This window comes from Mastigoproctus giganteus, chromosome 7 (assembly GCF_048544385.1).
Source record: "Mastigoproctus giganteus isolate SK-2022 chromosome 7, ASM4854438v1, whole genome shotgun sequence".
Taxonomy (NCBI): Eukaryota; Metazoa; Arthropoda; class Arachnida; order Uropygi; family Thelyphonidae; genus Mastigoproctus; species Mastigoproctus giganteus.
This window is the reverse complement of record NC_143581.1, coordinates 53,785,626-53,801,844: the sequence shown is the minus strand read 5'-3', so window position 1 is coordinate 53,801,844 and position 16,219 is coordinate 53,785,626. Positions and strand designations below refer to the sequence as shown.

Below are 16,219 nucleotides of genomic sequence, written 5' to 3'. Positions count from 1 at the left end.
GATTCTTTTACTGGCAGAACACTCATTTCTTGTGAGCGTTCTTGTAGTAATCATCCACTTTTTGGAAGCTTTTAGATATCTACATTGCAACCTGCAAAAACCTAACAAGACTCATTTTATATTGTGTTAAGTTAGATGTGAGTGGTGTGTGCACTTTTATAGCTTGCTTGATTTATGTACTCCTGAGCTGAAAGTCATATTTTGAAATTGCATTGGGATTTATCATGTTAAATTACTTCAAGATGTCAAATTTCATATAAAATTTGTGCAGTTACATTTAAAAATGAAAAAAACAAAACAAAACATAGTTATAATTTAACTTTCGGATTCCAGTTTATCTAGAAGTTAAATTATAACTGTGTGTATGTTTTTTGGAAACTTACAAGTTTCAGAGAACATTCCATGTGGCTTATAATCCTTCATTTGGACAGTCTTGATACAGAAAACCCTCAATTTTACAAACCTCAATTTAATGGATTTAAGATTTAACGGACACGAAAATTTTACTGGTACCAGAGCATATTCACACTCTAGTACCAGTAAAATTTTCTTGGTACCAGAATGCATTCACACTCTGGTAACAGTCACATGAGCACACAGAATTTTGTGCTCTTGAGATAGGGTAAACTAGGAATTCATGAGTCATTAGCATTAGCATTAGTAGAGGCATGCGATGCAAGAAAGCAAGCTTATGCACATCAGCAAGAAAAGATAAACAACAAAAAAAAACCCGCTCCCATTTCACCCCTCCATTCATTCCAAATACCTGTCCAGCTCAGCCTTAAATTTATTTAGGCTCTCAACTTCCACAACAAAAGATGGAAGTCTGTTCCACCAATCAACTACCTGCTGGCTGAAGGCAAACTTCTGCACATCTGTCCTACAACTGTCTTTCCTCAATTTCAATTTATGCCCTCTCAGGTGATTATTCTGAGCAAGAGGAAGAATCCCATCGGCATTGAGCATGCTCAAACCATTCAAGGCTTTATACACTATCAGATCACCTCGCCGGTGCCTAGTCTCCAGACTCTGTAATTTGCAAAACTTAAGCCTTTCTTCGTAAGAGCATCCCTTTTTTCCATTCACTAATCTTGTTGCCCTTCTCTGTACTTGTTCCAGCAGCTACATCCTTCTTGAAATGAGGCCTCCAGACCCATATACAGTACTCAAGGTGTGGCCAGACCATTGCCTTATACAAGGGAATAATCACCTCCTTCTCTCTGCTAGTAAAATTCCTGTATATCATTGACAAGACACCATGAGCTACTCTTGCAGCCCATCTGCACTGCTCAGAGAACTTCATATCTGCCTGCACAATTACCCCCAGGTCCTTTTCATTCTCTACCACTGTCAGTGTAGTACCACAGAGTTTATACGTTGCTCTGGGGTTGCTGTTTCGCATATGTAGTACTTTACATTTGTCAATGTTAAACTTCATTTGCCACCTCTCAGCCCATCTGCTCAACCTTTCCAGATCCTGTTGCAGCAGCATAGCGTCAGTAGTGTCCTTAACAACCCTGCCAACCTTTGTATCATCTGCAAACTTGGACATTAAGCTTGATATACCATCATCAATATCATTTATAAATACAGAAAACAATAATGGATCCAACGCTGCTCAGAAAACTTCATATCTGCCTGCACAATTACCCCCAGGTCCTTTTCATTCTCTACCACTGTCAGTGTAGTACCACAGAGTTGATACATTACTCTGGGGTTACTGCTTCCCATGTGTAGTACTTTACATTTGTCAATGTTAAACTTCATTTGCCACCTCTCATGGTAGCTTTCAACAAGCACCCCAGTATTTTTATGGATATGCTCACTATCATGCTCACCTGTGCTGTGTTTCTTTATTATATCCCCTTAAAGTGTATCATTAATGGCTCATAAGAAAACTGGTGAAAAAAGAAAACATGTTCATATGATTGTTGTAGAAATGAAAGCTGTTAGAAAAGTTAGTCAGGTGTGTCTGTTTTCCACTTCTGTGAGGAAAATGGAGTGAAAGAAACGTTGCATCAGTTATCCTACAATGCAAGGCTTAAATGAGTTTTTAAGGAGTTTGACACTAAAATTCATGAGCATCTCAACTTCAGCTTCTTTGCTCACTAAATCTGAATAAAGTTTTTCCAGGCTCCACTGTACAGTCACTGTAAATTATCTTCTATAATCATGTACTGTGTATCGATCACTACAGTCAAGTTAAATAAAAACTTTCATTTTATTGTTTAATTTTATCTCTGTATTTTTAATACATACATACATACATAGCCTCCGTAGCCGAGTGGTCAGGAGCGGGAGTGCAGTAGCATACGCTCCTTGAGTAGACCGGGGTTCAAACCCCTGACTGCTGAATACGGTCGATCTGCCAACCAGTGTGGCAGATTATGGTCCATTTCCCTCTGCATGAATTGTTGAGGAGGCTTCAATCCTGCAGTGGTTTGATAATGGCTGCACTTTACCTTTTTACATATACAGAGTGATTATTTAAATTGTGTGTGTGGTGCCTCCGTAGCCAGGTGGGAAGGAGCAGCAGTGCGTAGCACACGCTTCTTGATTAGACCTGGGTTCGAGCCCGTCACCACCAAATACGGAGGATGCGGAAAGGTCAGGAATGACCACCGCATATTCCCGGAGCAATATGGCCTTAGTTGCTAATGCTCCTAAAAACCAAATAACAACAACAACTAAGAAGATATTTAAATTGTGGTTATTTAGATTATTAAAAATATGAAAATTATGTGGAATACAAATGGTTTTGAAAAAAAAATTCAATTTAATGAACATTTGGCACTAATGGACACCATTCTCCTATTAAAAATCAAGATTTAATGTATTAATAATAAATGATTCACATAATAATGCTGTAATGGAATTCCCAAGACTGGATATATATTCTAATAGTTGTCTCATATATATTCTAATAGTTACACAAGTAGCTATTAGAATATATATGACAGGAATGTTAAGTTGCAAAAGTTAACTTTTGAATGTTGTCAGTGAAATCATAAAATATGCAATTTAAGATTTTGTATGTGACTGCTGATGGAGCGTTTAACACTGGTGATTATTATATTATCTGCCTCAAGGGTTGGGTATTGTGTTGAGACATCAGGTATTCAAAACAACACAACCAGCAAATATGAGATTAGAAAAAAATGTTGGTATAAAAATTAGAGTATTTAGTTGTGTCCAGGACCTTGAAGTTTATCAGTTTTGGGTGGTCATATAAAAAAAAAAAAAAAAAAAAAAGAAAGAAAAGAAACTACTCAAGAATCAACAGATTTAGTTTTTGGATTGGCCATTTTCCAGAGCAGAACATTATAGCTAATTGTGCAGGGTGACGATTTTCCTCAGAGCCATAAAAAGTTTTTACTGCACTCAAGTAACATCCTTTTTAGGATCATTTGTTTCATCATTGGAATGGTCAACTGCTGTTCTTAAACAAGTTAATAACTCACTGATAGTAAGCAATGGATTACCTAGTCTTTGGGTTTCATGATTTGCATGTAAAGTATTATACTGAAGTAAAGATTGGCTAAACACATTTACTGTGTAGTCAATGCATTTTGGTCCTTATCTATTATGGAAAAGATTTTGTAAAGTATGCTTGACATTGGAACTTTGGTGAAGTGATCACGTAAAGCTTTTCTCCTACCAGAATGTACTGTACTGTGTATTTTTGGGAAGGGAAAACTTTTATTGTATTAATGAATGACAAAGGCACATTTCTGATGTTTAGCCATAGGCATCATAAATTCCAGTTAGCGACATAGCAAGCAACAATTATTTTCCCTTTCACAATATACATACTATGGTATGGTATATTTTGGAAGGGGAAATAATTTGATTTTTAATTTACTTTTCCATGTACTGTACATTACCTTTTTCTTGAAATAGGAGCTACACTTGTACAGTGCTATATAAAATAAGTTGCAGTATTTTTCATTTTTTGTTTTTTAATGACTGTGATCTGAAATCTGTAAAATTCTAAGATCCATCAAGGATCAGATACCAAGTTGCTGGGTTTGGGAGGTTGATTGTATAAATCTGAAGATAGTAAGTATGCATAAGCAGGTGTATAGTAATAAAATGTGATGTTATGTAGACTTGTCTGTAATTTTTTTTTTTTTTTCTGTATTTCTTGAAACAGCTGAATGAGTAGCATATATACTTCCATATTGAAGTAGGTATGATTCAATGATAAACATCTCTAACACAACCATAACATCTCTTTATCTAAATGTAACATAGATTGCTAACTGGAGAAATGCTATCATAGCAGCAACCAGTCACCTTGTTTAATTCTGCTGCTTTTTTGTTAGCAGCATAAAAGTTTAAAAATGCTGTTTAGACAGGAAGTAATTTTTTGCAAGAAATAGTTCTGGCCTGAAAGTTCCTTTATTTCAGAATAAAAAAAAGTTACACCTTTTTTTTTTTTTTTTTAAATTAGTTTTAATTTTTTTTCTTTTAAAACTGGAAAAAGGTGCAAATAAATTAAAAAGTAAGTCCTCATAAATAAAAAAAAAAAACTGTTTGGTAAAATTATTCAAAATTATCACTTGTATTTTCAGAAGTTTACATTTCATGTTATCCATGGTTAGATGCTCAGTTGATTAACCTTATTATGAAGTCTCATAATAAGATTATTATATTGAGCTGCTTTTATTGTATTATTTATTAATGAACTAATATAAACATTTTATATTTATTTAGGTTGATGTCCTTATAACTCCAGGAACTCATGTCTCTGAACATGCTGGTATGTTACTTCAAAATTACCTTTAATATTATTTAGAATTTTATTGAATGGTGATTAATACATACAAGGCTTGATTAAAAAGTTCAGTAAATGTTGCAAAAATTAATTTTATTCAGTAATAAATTAAATGTGTTATGTTGCTAATTTTCTTCATTATAACCTCTTGCAATTGTACATTTGTTCCTTCATACCAACTACTGATCAAAATATATTTGGGAAGTTTTTTGTGATTGCTTTTAGTCTATCTGTCTTGTTTGATTGAATTTCTTGAATCAACTCAAATCATTATCCTTTCATATCCTGTTTTAATTTTGTAGCCAAAAGTTGCATGGTGCCAAATCAGGAAATAAGGTGGGTACAGCATGCGAATGTTTCTCTTGGTCAAGAATTGCAGGATGGGGACCATTTTCATCATTTTTAATACCTGTAACCAATAAGAAAAATAAGTATTCCTCGATGCAGTTGTCTGCTAGATTGGTGCATAACAAGAAGTTAAGACTTGGTATGTGCATGCTCAAAAGATGTCATTATAAGCCCTGCTCATAATTTTTAGTTGCCATTATGTGTTCAGTAATTATAGTATCATTCACTGATCTTTTTGATCAAACCTTGTACATAGTATTAAAGAATATTTGTTGAGATTTACATTTTTATATTTGTTGAATGGAATGAAATAGTATTGCATATCCATTGTGACTAAACCCCTCATCAAACGTGAAGTATACCATGCAGGTTAAATAGGCAGCCAGGAAGGCACAGTGCCCTGTCAATGATTTATTGGATCTTTTCCAGTAGGGAAATGGATGTCATTATTCCTTTATATGAGACAATGACAAGACGCTCTCGGAATATTGTGTACAAGTTGGGAAACTACTTACCTGAAAAAAAAAGACACAGAACTTCCTGGAGAGAGTCCAATGAAGAGTAATAGATTGACAAGATGGATTATTCATTGCCCTTAATGAGAAATGGCTTAGACAGTATGGTTGCAGAGCTTGGGAACTAGACAACTTAAGAGGAGACTTGATTGTGGCATATAAGGCCCTCAAGGGGATAAGTAAAATGAATGAAGAAGGTATATTTTCACTGGTAGGGGAGATAAGAACAGGAAGAACTCATTTTATTACCCCCTAGGCACCTCCGTAGCCAGGTGGGAGGGAGCAGCAGCAGTGCGTAGCACATGCTTCTTGATTAGACCGGGGTTCGAGCCCATGACCACCAATTATGGAGGATGCGGAAAGGTCAGGGAATGACCACCACATATTCATGGAGCAATATGGCCTTATTTGCTAATGCTCCTAAAAACCAAATAACAAACAAACAACTTACCCCCTAAAGGGGATAAGTAAAATGGATGAGGAAGATATATTTTCACTGGTAGGGGAGATAAGAACAGGAATGTACAGATATAAAGTCTTAAGGAGCAATAGAAGGAAGCTCACCTTTAGGCATCATGTTATAAATTATTGGAAGCTCACCTTTAGGCATCATGTTATAAATTATTGGAGTAAGTTACCTATCAAGATGGTTGAGGCAGAAAATTTGGTGCAGTTCAAGGCAGAATTGGATGATCACTTTTGCCAATAGGAAGAATATGAATGATCATGTTTTTTTTTTTTTTTTTTGGTAGAAGTAGAAAAAGTCCACTTCTTTTTATCATTTGGCCATTCTAATATTAGTCTCTTAATTTCTCTGAGATTAGAATCTAGTTAGTTACATCAGTTGTTGTACTAGACGTTCATTCTAATTTTTCTCAACCTATTTTTATCACAAAATATATTCATGGTTGAATCCTCTAATAAAACTACCCTTCAGCCAAACCAAAGCAGTCTTATCTTATCTAGTGATATTCATATCACTAGACACATGGGTCCCTGCTGAATCCCATTTTATTCTGCTCTGTGGCATTAATGAGTTTTCTCACAACCCGTGTCATCTATTAATACTTCAAGTTTAAATTTCAGCTTTGTTGCACTTCTGTATCTAATCTGCAGAAATGAGTCATCAGTCATATTTATGATTACCTTCAAGGGGAACTGTCAAATATATATACACACAGGCTGTTTGTACAAGCAGTAAGAATCACAAGGGAATTTTTTGCTGCATTTCCCATTTGATTCATGGCATCCTGTAGCACTGAGTTATGACATTCTTCTTTGGAAGCTTAGTATTAATTGTCTGTAGGTAAGAAACAATCAAAGTTAAATTTACAAAATATTACAGAAATTAATTTAAAAAAATTACTTATATAAATTGTTACTTAAAATGGCTACATTCTCTAGATTAAATAGCCTTTTTTTTTTTTTTTTTTTTTTTGAAAAAATTCCAAATACAAAAAGTGTTGTCATTGCATCTATAACGTTTATCCAGCAGTGGGAAAGCAAAATTACAGTTTGAGAGTACTTGAAAGATAGGTTCAATTTGCATTGTTGTTTCCCTGAGATCCCATGTTATATAATGACAAGAGGTTAAATAATTAAAATGTAAGCTATTCGTGGTGTTATTAACTTTTGATTAATGAAATCAAAATACTTGTCACACAGGTTCCTGCTGCATCCTGTGGCAGTTAAACTCACAAGCACCGTGTTGAGTGGTCAAACACAAGAGTATTTTGTACAAGCATTTGAATTGACCATGTTTCAAGTCCACATGTCTGTTAAATACAGGGATGTTCTTGTATTCTCTCTCTCTCTATCTTATAAACTCCTCTCGTCCTATTTTTTTTATGAAACCCCCAAACACAAAAGGTATTAGAAACTGTAGTACTTAGTATGATAGATGGATTACAGGATGAGAAGACAGAATATACATGTTGGCATTCCATGGTATACGAAAGACTTGAATTCCTGTAGATTGTATTTTTCAGTGTGAAGGAAGGTTGTTCCAGAGAACAGAAGAAGGTATAAACGAGGAAGAGGAAAAGTTAGTTCTGTGAGTTTGGAGTTGGACAGTGAATGGATGCTACTGGTTGTGGCACTACTGGTTTAAAAGAGATTGGTGGAATTGCAGATGCCAATTTAGAAGAAGAGTGCCCATGGAAGTATCTGTAGAAAAGGAATGCAGCTGAAACTTAATGTCTATGAGACAGAGAGTGGAGAGACTTTGTAAGAGACATGTCATTAATTAGCTGACTGCCCTCTTTTGAATAGAGTCAAAGAGCTTGAGAGAGGTTTTGGTGGCACCATCCCAGATATGGAAATGATATTTCATGGTATACCAAACTTTAGATTTGTACAGAGTGAATAAAAGACAACCCAGGTTTTCTGATGCAGAGGAAGCAATATTTGTGATGTGCTTATGCCAAGAGAGAGATTAGAAGTCAAGGTAATTCCTATTAGAAATATATTATCTTGTCTAGAATCTGAGTGTTGTCGAAGTTGAGCATAAAAGCAGTAAACTCCTTTTTTTTTTAAATAAGGCAGGACTGAGTTTTAAAAGGTAAAAAAAAAAAAAAAAGGTAAATTGCAGCCATTATCAACCCACTACAGGATGGAAGCTTCCTCAACAATTCATGCAGTTTTAAAAGGATTGAAGTTAATTTATTTTGCTTTGCCCCATTGTGGAATTACCTACCATTTAAGGAATTGGTGGTGGATATTTGAGAAGCTGAAGCTGTTTATGCAGGGCAAGGTTTCTCAAACTGGAAGGTGGAATGTAGTGTGCTAGGATTACCAGTCAGTTTAAGAGGGCCATTAATATACAAGAAATGTGGAAGAAAGAACTGATGGGGGGAACCAACATAAGTTAAAAGACAAGAGAGCCATCTACTATTGCCCACAAGCAGTCAGAGAGAAAACTGGCTACCCAATTAAAATTTATGCAGTGAAATTAGCTTTCCTATCCTAAATTACATTTATCATATTTGAACTTAGAAATTCTATAGATGAGTATCATTAAAAATAACTTTTAGAAGAAGAACTCTTTATTGCATACAAAATGCACATGCTGTACACAATGCCCTTCACGGCTACAAGCCAGGGGTTTTGATATTAAGCAAAAATTCCAACTTATTAGTGATTTTTAACTATGAAATCAAACAACTGATAAACTTAGTAAGCCTACCTATCCCAGAGCATTTGCAGTTGTAACTGTACTCATCAACATCCAACTCTGAATTCCAAAATTTCAGTATTTTTTAAATGACTTGAGATGGCTAGTTATCTCATCTTACCATCAGAAACTAGAGAATATGAATAAAGGGCTGCGAGCAACCGTATGCAAACCTGTAAGTTTTTCCCTAATTCATAGAAAGCTGCATACTGTGAAGAAAAATTAACGTGCAATCAATGTAATGCCTAGGAAAATTTAAACTAGTACTCCAAGGGGATAATATACATGTATGAATAAACTTTATATATAGTTACTTAAATGATCACCATTTCTCACTGCCAAGTAAAAGTGATACGTGACAGCACAGGAAAATTGTCCTTCATTCCAATAGCTGGATGCTGCTGTCATTAAAGCAGTTATGAAAGTAATGTTAAGGATCACATAGTGTTTTTATTGAATATCAGGAATATCGAATGAGAATTTGACATGGAATGCCCACAAACCTCCTTTACAAAACTAAAATGTTATTGCATGAATAGGATTACTTGATAAAAATCTGAAATCAGTTTCAAGATTTTATTCACTAATCAGAAAGCATGCATACCAGTAGATGGTAACGTAATCACATTCATGGAGAAATTTAACAACAAAATTCCGTTCTCAGTGACTTCCATATGAGCAGCAACTTGTATGGTTTCATCCTTAAATAGCACTTTAACGTGTTACAAACTGTTGACCTTGACATGTTAAGCTTACACCTGGCATGTTGTATGGATTTTCCCGGTCATTGTGTAAAAGTTTCTTGAACCAGTTCCACTGCCCTCATTAACCTTTGTTTAGCTACCATCTCTGCCAGGATGATTGCACAAACGGGCATCTTTTATGAATTTTATGTACTGTTGCAGAATTGTAAAATAAAATAAATTTTTCTGTTTATGCTCTAGGGCAATCAGACAATCAGAGGAACTCACAAGATAACAGAGAATGCAAGAAACAGCACTGTATTTAGTAGTCATGTGGGCTTGAACCATGGCCACTCAAAGCACTTTTGCCTATTAGCATTAGTAGTGGCAGATGATGCAAGAAAGCAAGTTTATGCAGCATTAGCCAAAAAAAAAAAAAAAAAACCACCTTCCATTTCACATATTCATTCCCTCCAATAGTTTATCAATTCTGCCATGAATTTATTTAAGCTATCAACCGCCGACTGGGCTAGCCGGGTGGGTAAAGTACCTGCCTAGCAACCCAAAGGTCGCAAGTTCGAATCCTGCCTCGGGCTTGGATCAGAGTAAATGCAAAAACTTTGGGAGGTGCATTATGGCCACAGAAGCCGATGCACCAACAACTAACAAAAAAAAAAAAAAAAAAAAAAAGCTATCAACTTCCACAACAGTGGACTGAAGCTTGTTCCATCAATCAACCGCCTATTGGCTAAAGGCAAACTTCGACACATCTCTTCTGCAACTGTCTTTCCTCAATTTGAATTTGTGCCCAATCATGTGTGTAATCTGTGCAAGAGGAAGAATGCCATCAGCTCTATTCATTCAAAGCCTTTCTCACCTCAAAGGTGCCTAGTCTCCATATACTGCAATTTTCAGAACTGAAGCCTTCCTTGGTAAGAGCACCCCTTTGTTCCCCTCTCCAGTCTTGTTGCCCTTCTCCATACCTGTTTCAGCAGCTCTACAGCCTTCCAAAAATGATGCCTCCAGACCTGTATGGTCGTGCATTACTTCTTTTACAAGTGACTCCATTATTTTCTGTGGAACAGAAGTTAAACTAACAGGTCTGTAATTATTCGTGTCACCCTTTGATCCCCCTTTGTGAATTGGGGATACATTTGCATATCTCCAGTCTGCGGGGATATCCCTGAATCCAAGGATGCTCATAATAATTATAGCTAAGGATTTGCTTACTTCCTTTGCTGCCTCCCTTAATATAATTGGATAGATCCTATCCACCCTACATGCCTTTCTTATGTTTAACTTCAACAATTTCTCTTCCACTTTCCTCTCAGTTATTACAAAATCGTTTAGCTGTCTGTTAGAGTTTGATAAACTTCTGGCATCCCTTTCCCTAAAGCCTATGCACCCTTGTGCCTGCCCACTTGGCAATGGTGGTCTCCTAGATCAACTTAATACTTCTTTTTAAACTACAGTAGTGCATCAGTTATCCGGAATAATTGATGTCAGACCTCTTCCTGCTAACAAAATTTTCTGGATAATCAAACCAGAAAATTTTCCCAGTAAGATTAAATAAATTAAATAAGACTAATTAAATAAAAAATATAAACCAATCTCAGAAAACAGAAACATCCATCCAGGTATTTTTGTGATTTTTATACAAAACAGAAAAATTAGAAAGATTTTTAAATGCTATTGGTTTTTTCGACTTACTGATGACGAGCATGGACAATCTGTGCTTCCCAGTAGCATTTCCACACATAGCAATTGTAACTCGCTCTTTTCTCATCTTAAAACTTGGTGCAGACATTTCTCTTTTAGTGGCTAGGGTTTTTCTGGGTAACGCTTTCCATAATAAACCCATCTCATCAACATTATAAACGTTTTCTTTCTCATAATTTGCTATAACTGAAGCAAACTTACTTTTCAAAGGACACCGCTGCTGATTCGTCTGCAGAAATTTCTTGCCTTGAATATCTAATTCACGTATACCGTGTCTCAGTTTAAAGTTTTTCAGCCAACCTGTGCTTGCCTTAAAATCTTCATTACCTATTCATTTTTGATTAAAATCCAATGCTTTTTCACACAACATTGGGCAAGACACTGGTTCACCTAAACTTCGCTTCTGAAGAAACAACAAATAAAGTGCACTCTCTAAAGTTGCATTTTCAGGTTTAAACCATGTTTTTGCTGCTAGGTCCTCCTTCACTATCCATAATCAACACAAATTCTGTTATAGCATTGGAATTTTTCTTGATGTGGTAAATTGTTGAAGTCCCCAAATTAAACTCTTTGGAGAGATTTCATAAATTTTCACCTTTTCTAATTCTATTAATAATTTCCACTTTTTGTTGCAATGTTAAAACTATGTGCTTTCTTTTCGTTCACATTTTTTCGTAAAAAATTTTAAAAAATAATAAATTTAACAGTTTCGGGCCAATATTATTCTTACCGAATCTGGAGCTAAACTAATCTGAAATTCACTCATGGTTTCCGAGAAAACTCAGTAGTCTGTGATATTTTTCTAAAGCACATTTCTGAAGGTCACATAGAATTCTAGAGGAGGTCACAATCATAAAACAATTTGCAGTTTTCGGTTTATTGGGTGTTTCGTTTGTACAATCTGTTTTAAACACATAGTAAACTGGATATTTTGTTTATTATAATTCAATTTGCAAATGTGATCACTATAACTGGAGCTTACTGTACTACCATTAATAAAAAAAAAAAGAAGAAAGATCAGCCTTTCTAATTATTCCAGATAACTGACATTCTACTGTATGTTCAAAATTTACCATCCCCATAACAGAGGTGGCAGACTTCAGTTTGTTGACCAAAAGTGTGCACCATGCCTTCTCAGTCTTTGGTAAATTCCACCATAATTACAGTTTTGCAATTATACTGCCATCTATTGCAGATTGCACTTTTCCAGTTAATGAATAAAAGCTTGATATTCTCTATCACCTGGAAGTGGTTTCAGTTATGTATTATGTATCCTGTTTGCACAATAATGTTTTAGTTTTGTAAAGGAGGTATTTGTAATTGTGGGCATAGAAAATCCTCATGGGTTGCTGGTAAAAATTATCTGCAGCCTGTTGGTAAGTTTTTTTCTTAGAAAACAATGTATTAAAGCTCTATTCCCACACTTTTTTTTTTTTTTTTTTTCTTGTTCTGGAACCAGCATATCTCAATTTGGCAATTTTATTGCTTTGCTAAGTGCTGCAGAATAGTAGAACTGCATCAGACGGCCTAAATAGGTTTGTAAACATTTCTTACTAATTTACAAAATATTGTGTCATGAGTAATCCATGTGCTCCATGAGCAATCCATGGCCATCGTATATCTAATTAGTATTATTGTAATAACCTTTATCCTCTCTTTCTTTCATTACAAATGATTTTAACCAATGAAAATGTGTAATGTCTCAATTATTACAGTTGAAAGTGTCCCATCTAAGGAGGTTGAAAATACCAAAAGGACACCTATTAAAGTGTCTGCATCTGTATTAGTGTCCATTTTTGAGAGGTCATCTAACATGTAATTTCTAAAGCTTCTGACTGTGACCTAAGCCCAAGTGTCCTCCCTTTTAGAGAGATCCATAAGGGAGGTTTCATTGTACTGTATATATGTATTGTAGATTATCTAGCTGGGCATTTGTTGGCATAATAGCCAACAAATGCCCAGCTAGATGATTTATAATACATATATATAGTACATCCAACAAAATTAATTACAATTTATAATTTATGGAAGAAAGCACTTATATATAAAGATACTCACACCACATGGATGGACAAAACAAATTAGATTTTTTTTTTTTTTTTTTTCCCCATATCATTTACAAACAAAATATCAACACTGAATTGTTATCTGGTAACATTTCAGGATTCTTTTCAAATCCTATCATTAGACCTAAGTAGCACTAATAAAAAGGCCTCACTTCAGGACCACTGCTAAACTATCAAAATACATGAGCTTTTAGATTTTTAGCAGACTTCATTTTTATATAGTAAGCATTTACCAACCAAAGTTACCACTAGAAAAGACAAATAGTCCTTTCATAAGGGTAATTGTCTCCAATGTTTTTATGTTGTCATAAGTTATTTGGTGTTTCCCTACAAACATACAACACTTCTTATAAAAGTATAATAGTTTATTGGTAATATAAGGTCTCTATTATTTCTCTTAACTTATAGTTGCGGATTTTCGATAGCAAAATAGGGATGAGAAAAGGAGAATGTATAGTGCTTTAGCCAAAAAGATTTGATTCAAAAATAATAGGTGTGAGAGATATTGCCTGTTGTTTGAGTAGAAATGGTCTGATTCAGAATAATATTTAAGTATAACTGAATAGTTGCATGTATTAGTATAATACAAGGCAGGATTAAAAAGTTCTGGGACAGAATTTTTTTAAAATTTATATAATACAGTTGAACTCATTTGTAACTGGCCTGGATATAACAAGATCATAGCTATTGCAAGAAAATAAAAAATAAATAGTTGAACCTAATATATTTTGAGAGCAAAATTTTTCACTTATAATGATCACACTTTACACTGAGTGGACAGAAATCATGGAATACCTACCTATTAATGGGTAGGCCCACCTTTCGCCCGGATAAGGGCAGTCACACAGCAAGGCATTGGGTCCACTAGTTCACAAAAGTGTTCCACAGGTATTTCCATCCTTACTTGCTGCACCGCTGTCTATAATTCCATCGCGTTCCTGGATGGAGGATCTAAAGCTCGAACAGACCTTTCTTTGGTAAAAAAAATGGCATTCTTAAAAATATGAAATATACTGCCAACAACAGTTAAAAAGAAACCCTTGCACATGTGCAACCAAAATGCCACCTACTGTAAGTTCTAAGCATTTTAGTTTACAAAATAAAATAAAAGTTTTACTTGTTCTTTTCAGATACTGTTAACAAATACAGCCCCGGACCTTTTTGATCCTACACTGCACCTGATATTTTTTATGTGCAAAATTATTTTAAATGGAATATTTAATTTTTTAATGTGTAACTTGCCATTTACATTTGCTTGCAGTGAATAAACAGTTAAATGACAAGGAAAGAGTTGCTGCAGCCTTAGAAAATTCTCATCTGTTGGAGTTAGTTAACCAGTGTTTGTCTTCAAAATCAGTGCTTTAGATTATTCTAATTATTAATAATATATTATAATTAAATTATTTTATAAAATTGTGTTAATTTCCTAATTCAAAATTAGTCACTCTTTACACACACATGCACACACACACACACACACACACACGTGGGATGTTTCTAAAGTTGCCAAATCCATACAATTACATATATCTGTGGGAACAAATAAGTTGGTTAATGTGGACTTATTATATAAGATCACAATGCATTATAAGCAATGTTGAAAGTGCCTGCCATTCTGTGCTAAACTTGCTCAAACCTGATACATTTTTGGCAGTGAAGTGAAGTGAATCATATCCTGGAAAATGTCTGTATTATCCTTTAGTTCTTTGTGGATTGAAAAACTGAACAACAAATTACAAAAACGGACACTACCACTGGATGACTGTTTTTGTAAAGACATGAGACATGGTGCCTTGTGCATTGCATGTGGGTTTTTGGCTGCTCAAATTGTTGAGTTTTTGACTGTTGACATATCAGTTTGGTTAACTATGATTTGTTTGTGAAGAACTTGCAAATCTCAAATTTCCAATCAAATTGGAAATTGCAAATCAAATTTCCATGTGTTGCTGGAACACTTACAACATATATTATTATTATTTTTTTTTACTGTGCAGGTGACTTTGCACATGTACAATGTATGCTGTTGTGATCAACTAGCTTCCAGTTTATATGTCCACCAAAATATATGTTCTTTTTTCCAAGTATGATCAGAGATGTATGCAATTTTATGGGATTAGAAACTTTAAAAAATCTTGTTATAATCGTCTGATTCATTTTGGATATGTTTAATGAATCAAATGCATTTAAAATTGTTTTAATGTCGTCTATGAATAAATTACTTGCTTATCATTTATGATCCTCCTCTTAACACCTGAGCTCTTACTTTTTCCTGTATCATTTGTAAGTTCATATAATTCAATTGCTTGTTTTTGTATAATTTTTTGCTATTTTAAATAAAAAAATACCCCTTCCATAAAATTCTGGAATTTAAAATGAAAAAGATGTCAAAACAGAGAATTAATAACACAGTCATTGTTTTATGTTAAATTTAACATCACTTTAATCTCACTTTTAAAATGGTAGTGTTTTGTTGGTGGTGTAAAATTGCATGAATCATCAAGGATGACAGTACTTTTATTTACAAGATTAAAATTAGTAAAATAATTTTCATTGTGCATATTTATATTACTGTTATATGTATAAAATAAAGTCTCATTTAGAATTTACATAGAAATTTCAAGTTTCAGTAAGATTTTCATTTTGAAACCACCTTTTCAGTTTGCAGTACTCATTCTTGATGTTAGAGCTGTGAAGCTTACCTTCATTTCAATGCAGTAATAATGAAATGTCATTCTCACCATTTAAATTTGCTTGCTGATACTTAATAGTAGAGTTTGTAACAGGTTAAAAGGGCTCAGCTGAACCTAAATGAGACTTAACCCCACCCAGCTGAACTATGTAGTCTCCAAACCTGATCCATACAGTTTAAATATTTAGTATGTAAATATTTACATACTAAATATTTAGTACTGTATCCTGTTAAAAAAAAAAAAGTACTC

General features: G+C 34.3%; 1 protein-coding gene across 1 annotated transcript in view; it reads left to right on the top strand.

The window, feature by feature from the left end:
• The window catches only part of galla-2 (MIP18 family protein galla-2), a 39,230-nt gene extending 23,681 nt beyond the window's left edge, over window positions 1–15,549 (top strand). Inside the window, exons 4-5 of the mRNA XM_090376899.1 lie at window positions 4,717–4,762; window positions 14,542–15,549. Of these exons, the coding sequence (XP_090233025.1) occupies window positions 4,717–4,762; window positions 14,542–14,645 (150 nt within the window). The 3' untranslated portion in view covers window positions 14,646–15,549. The remainder of the gene's footprint in view (window positions 1–4,716; window positions 4,763–14,541) is intronic.
• Window positions 15,550–16,219: the final 670 nt, after the last annotated feature.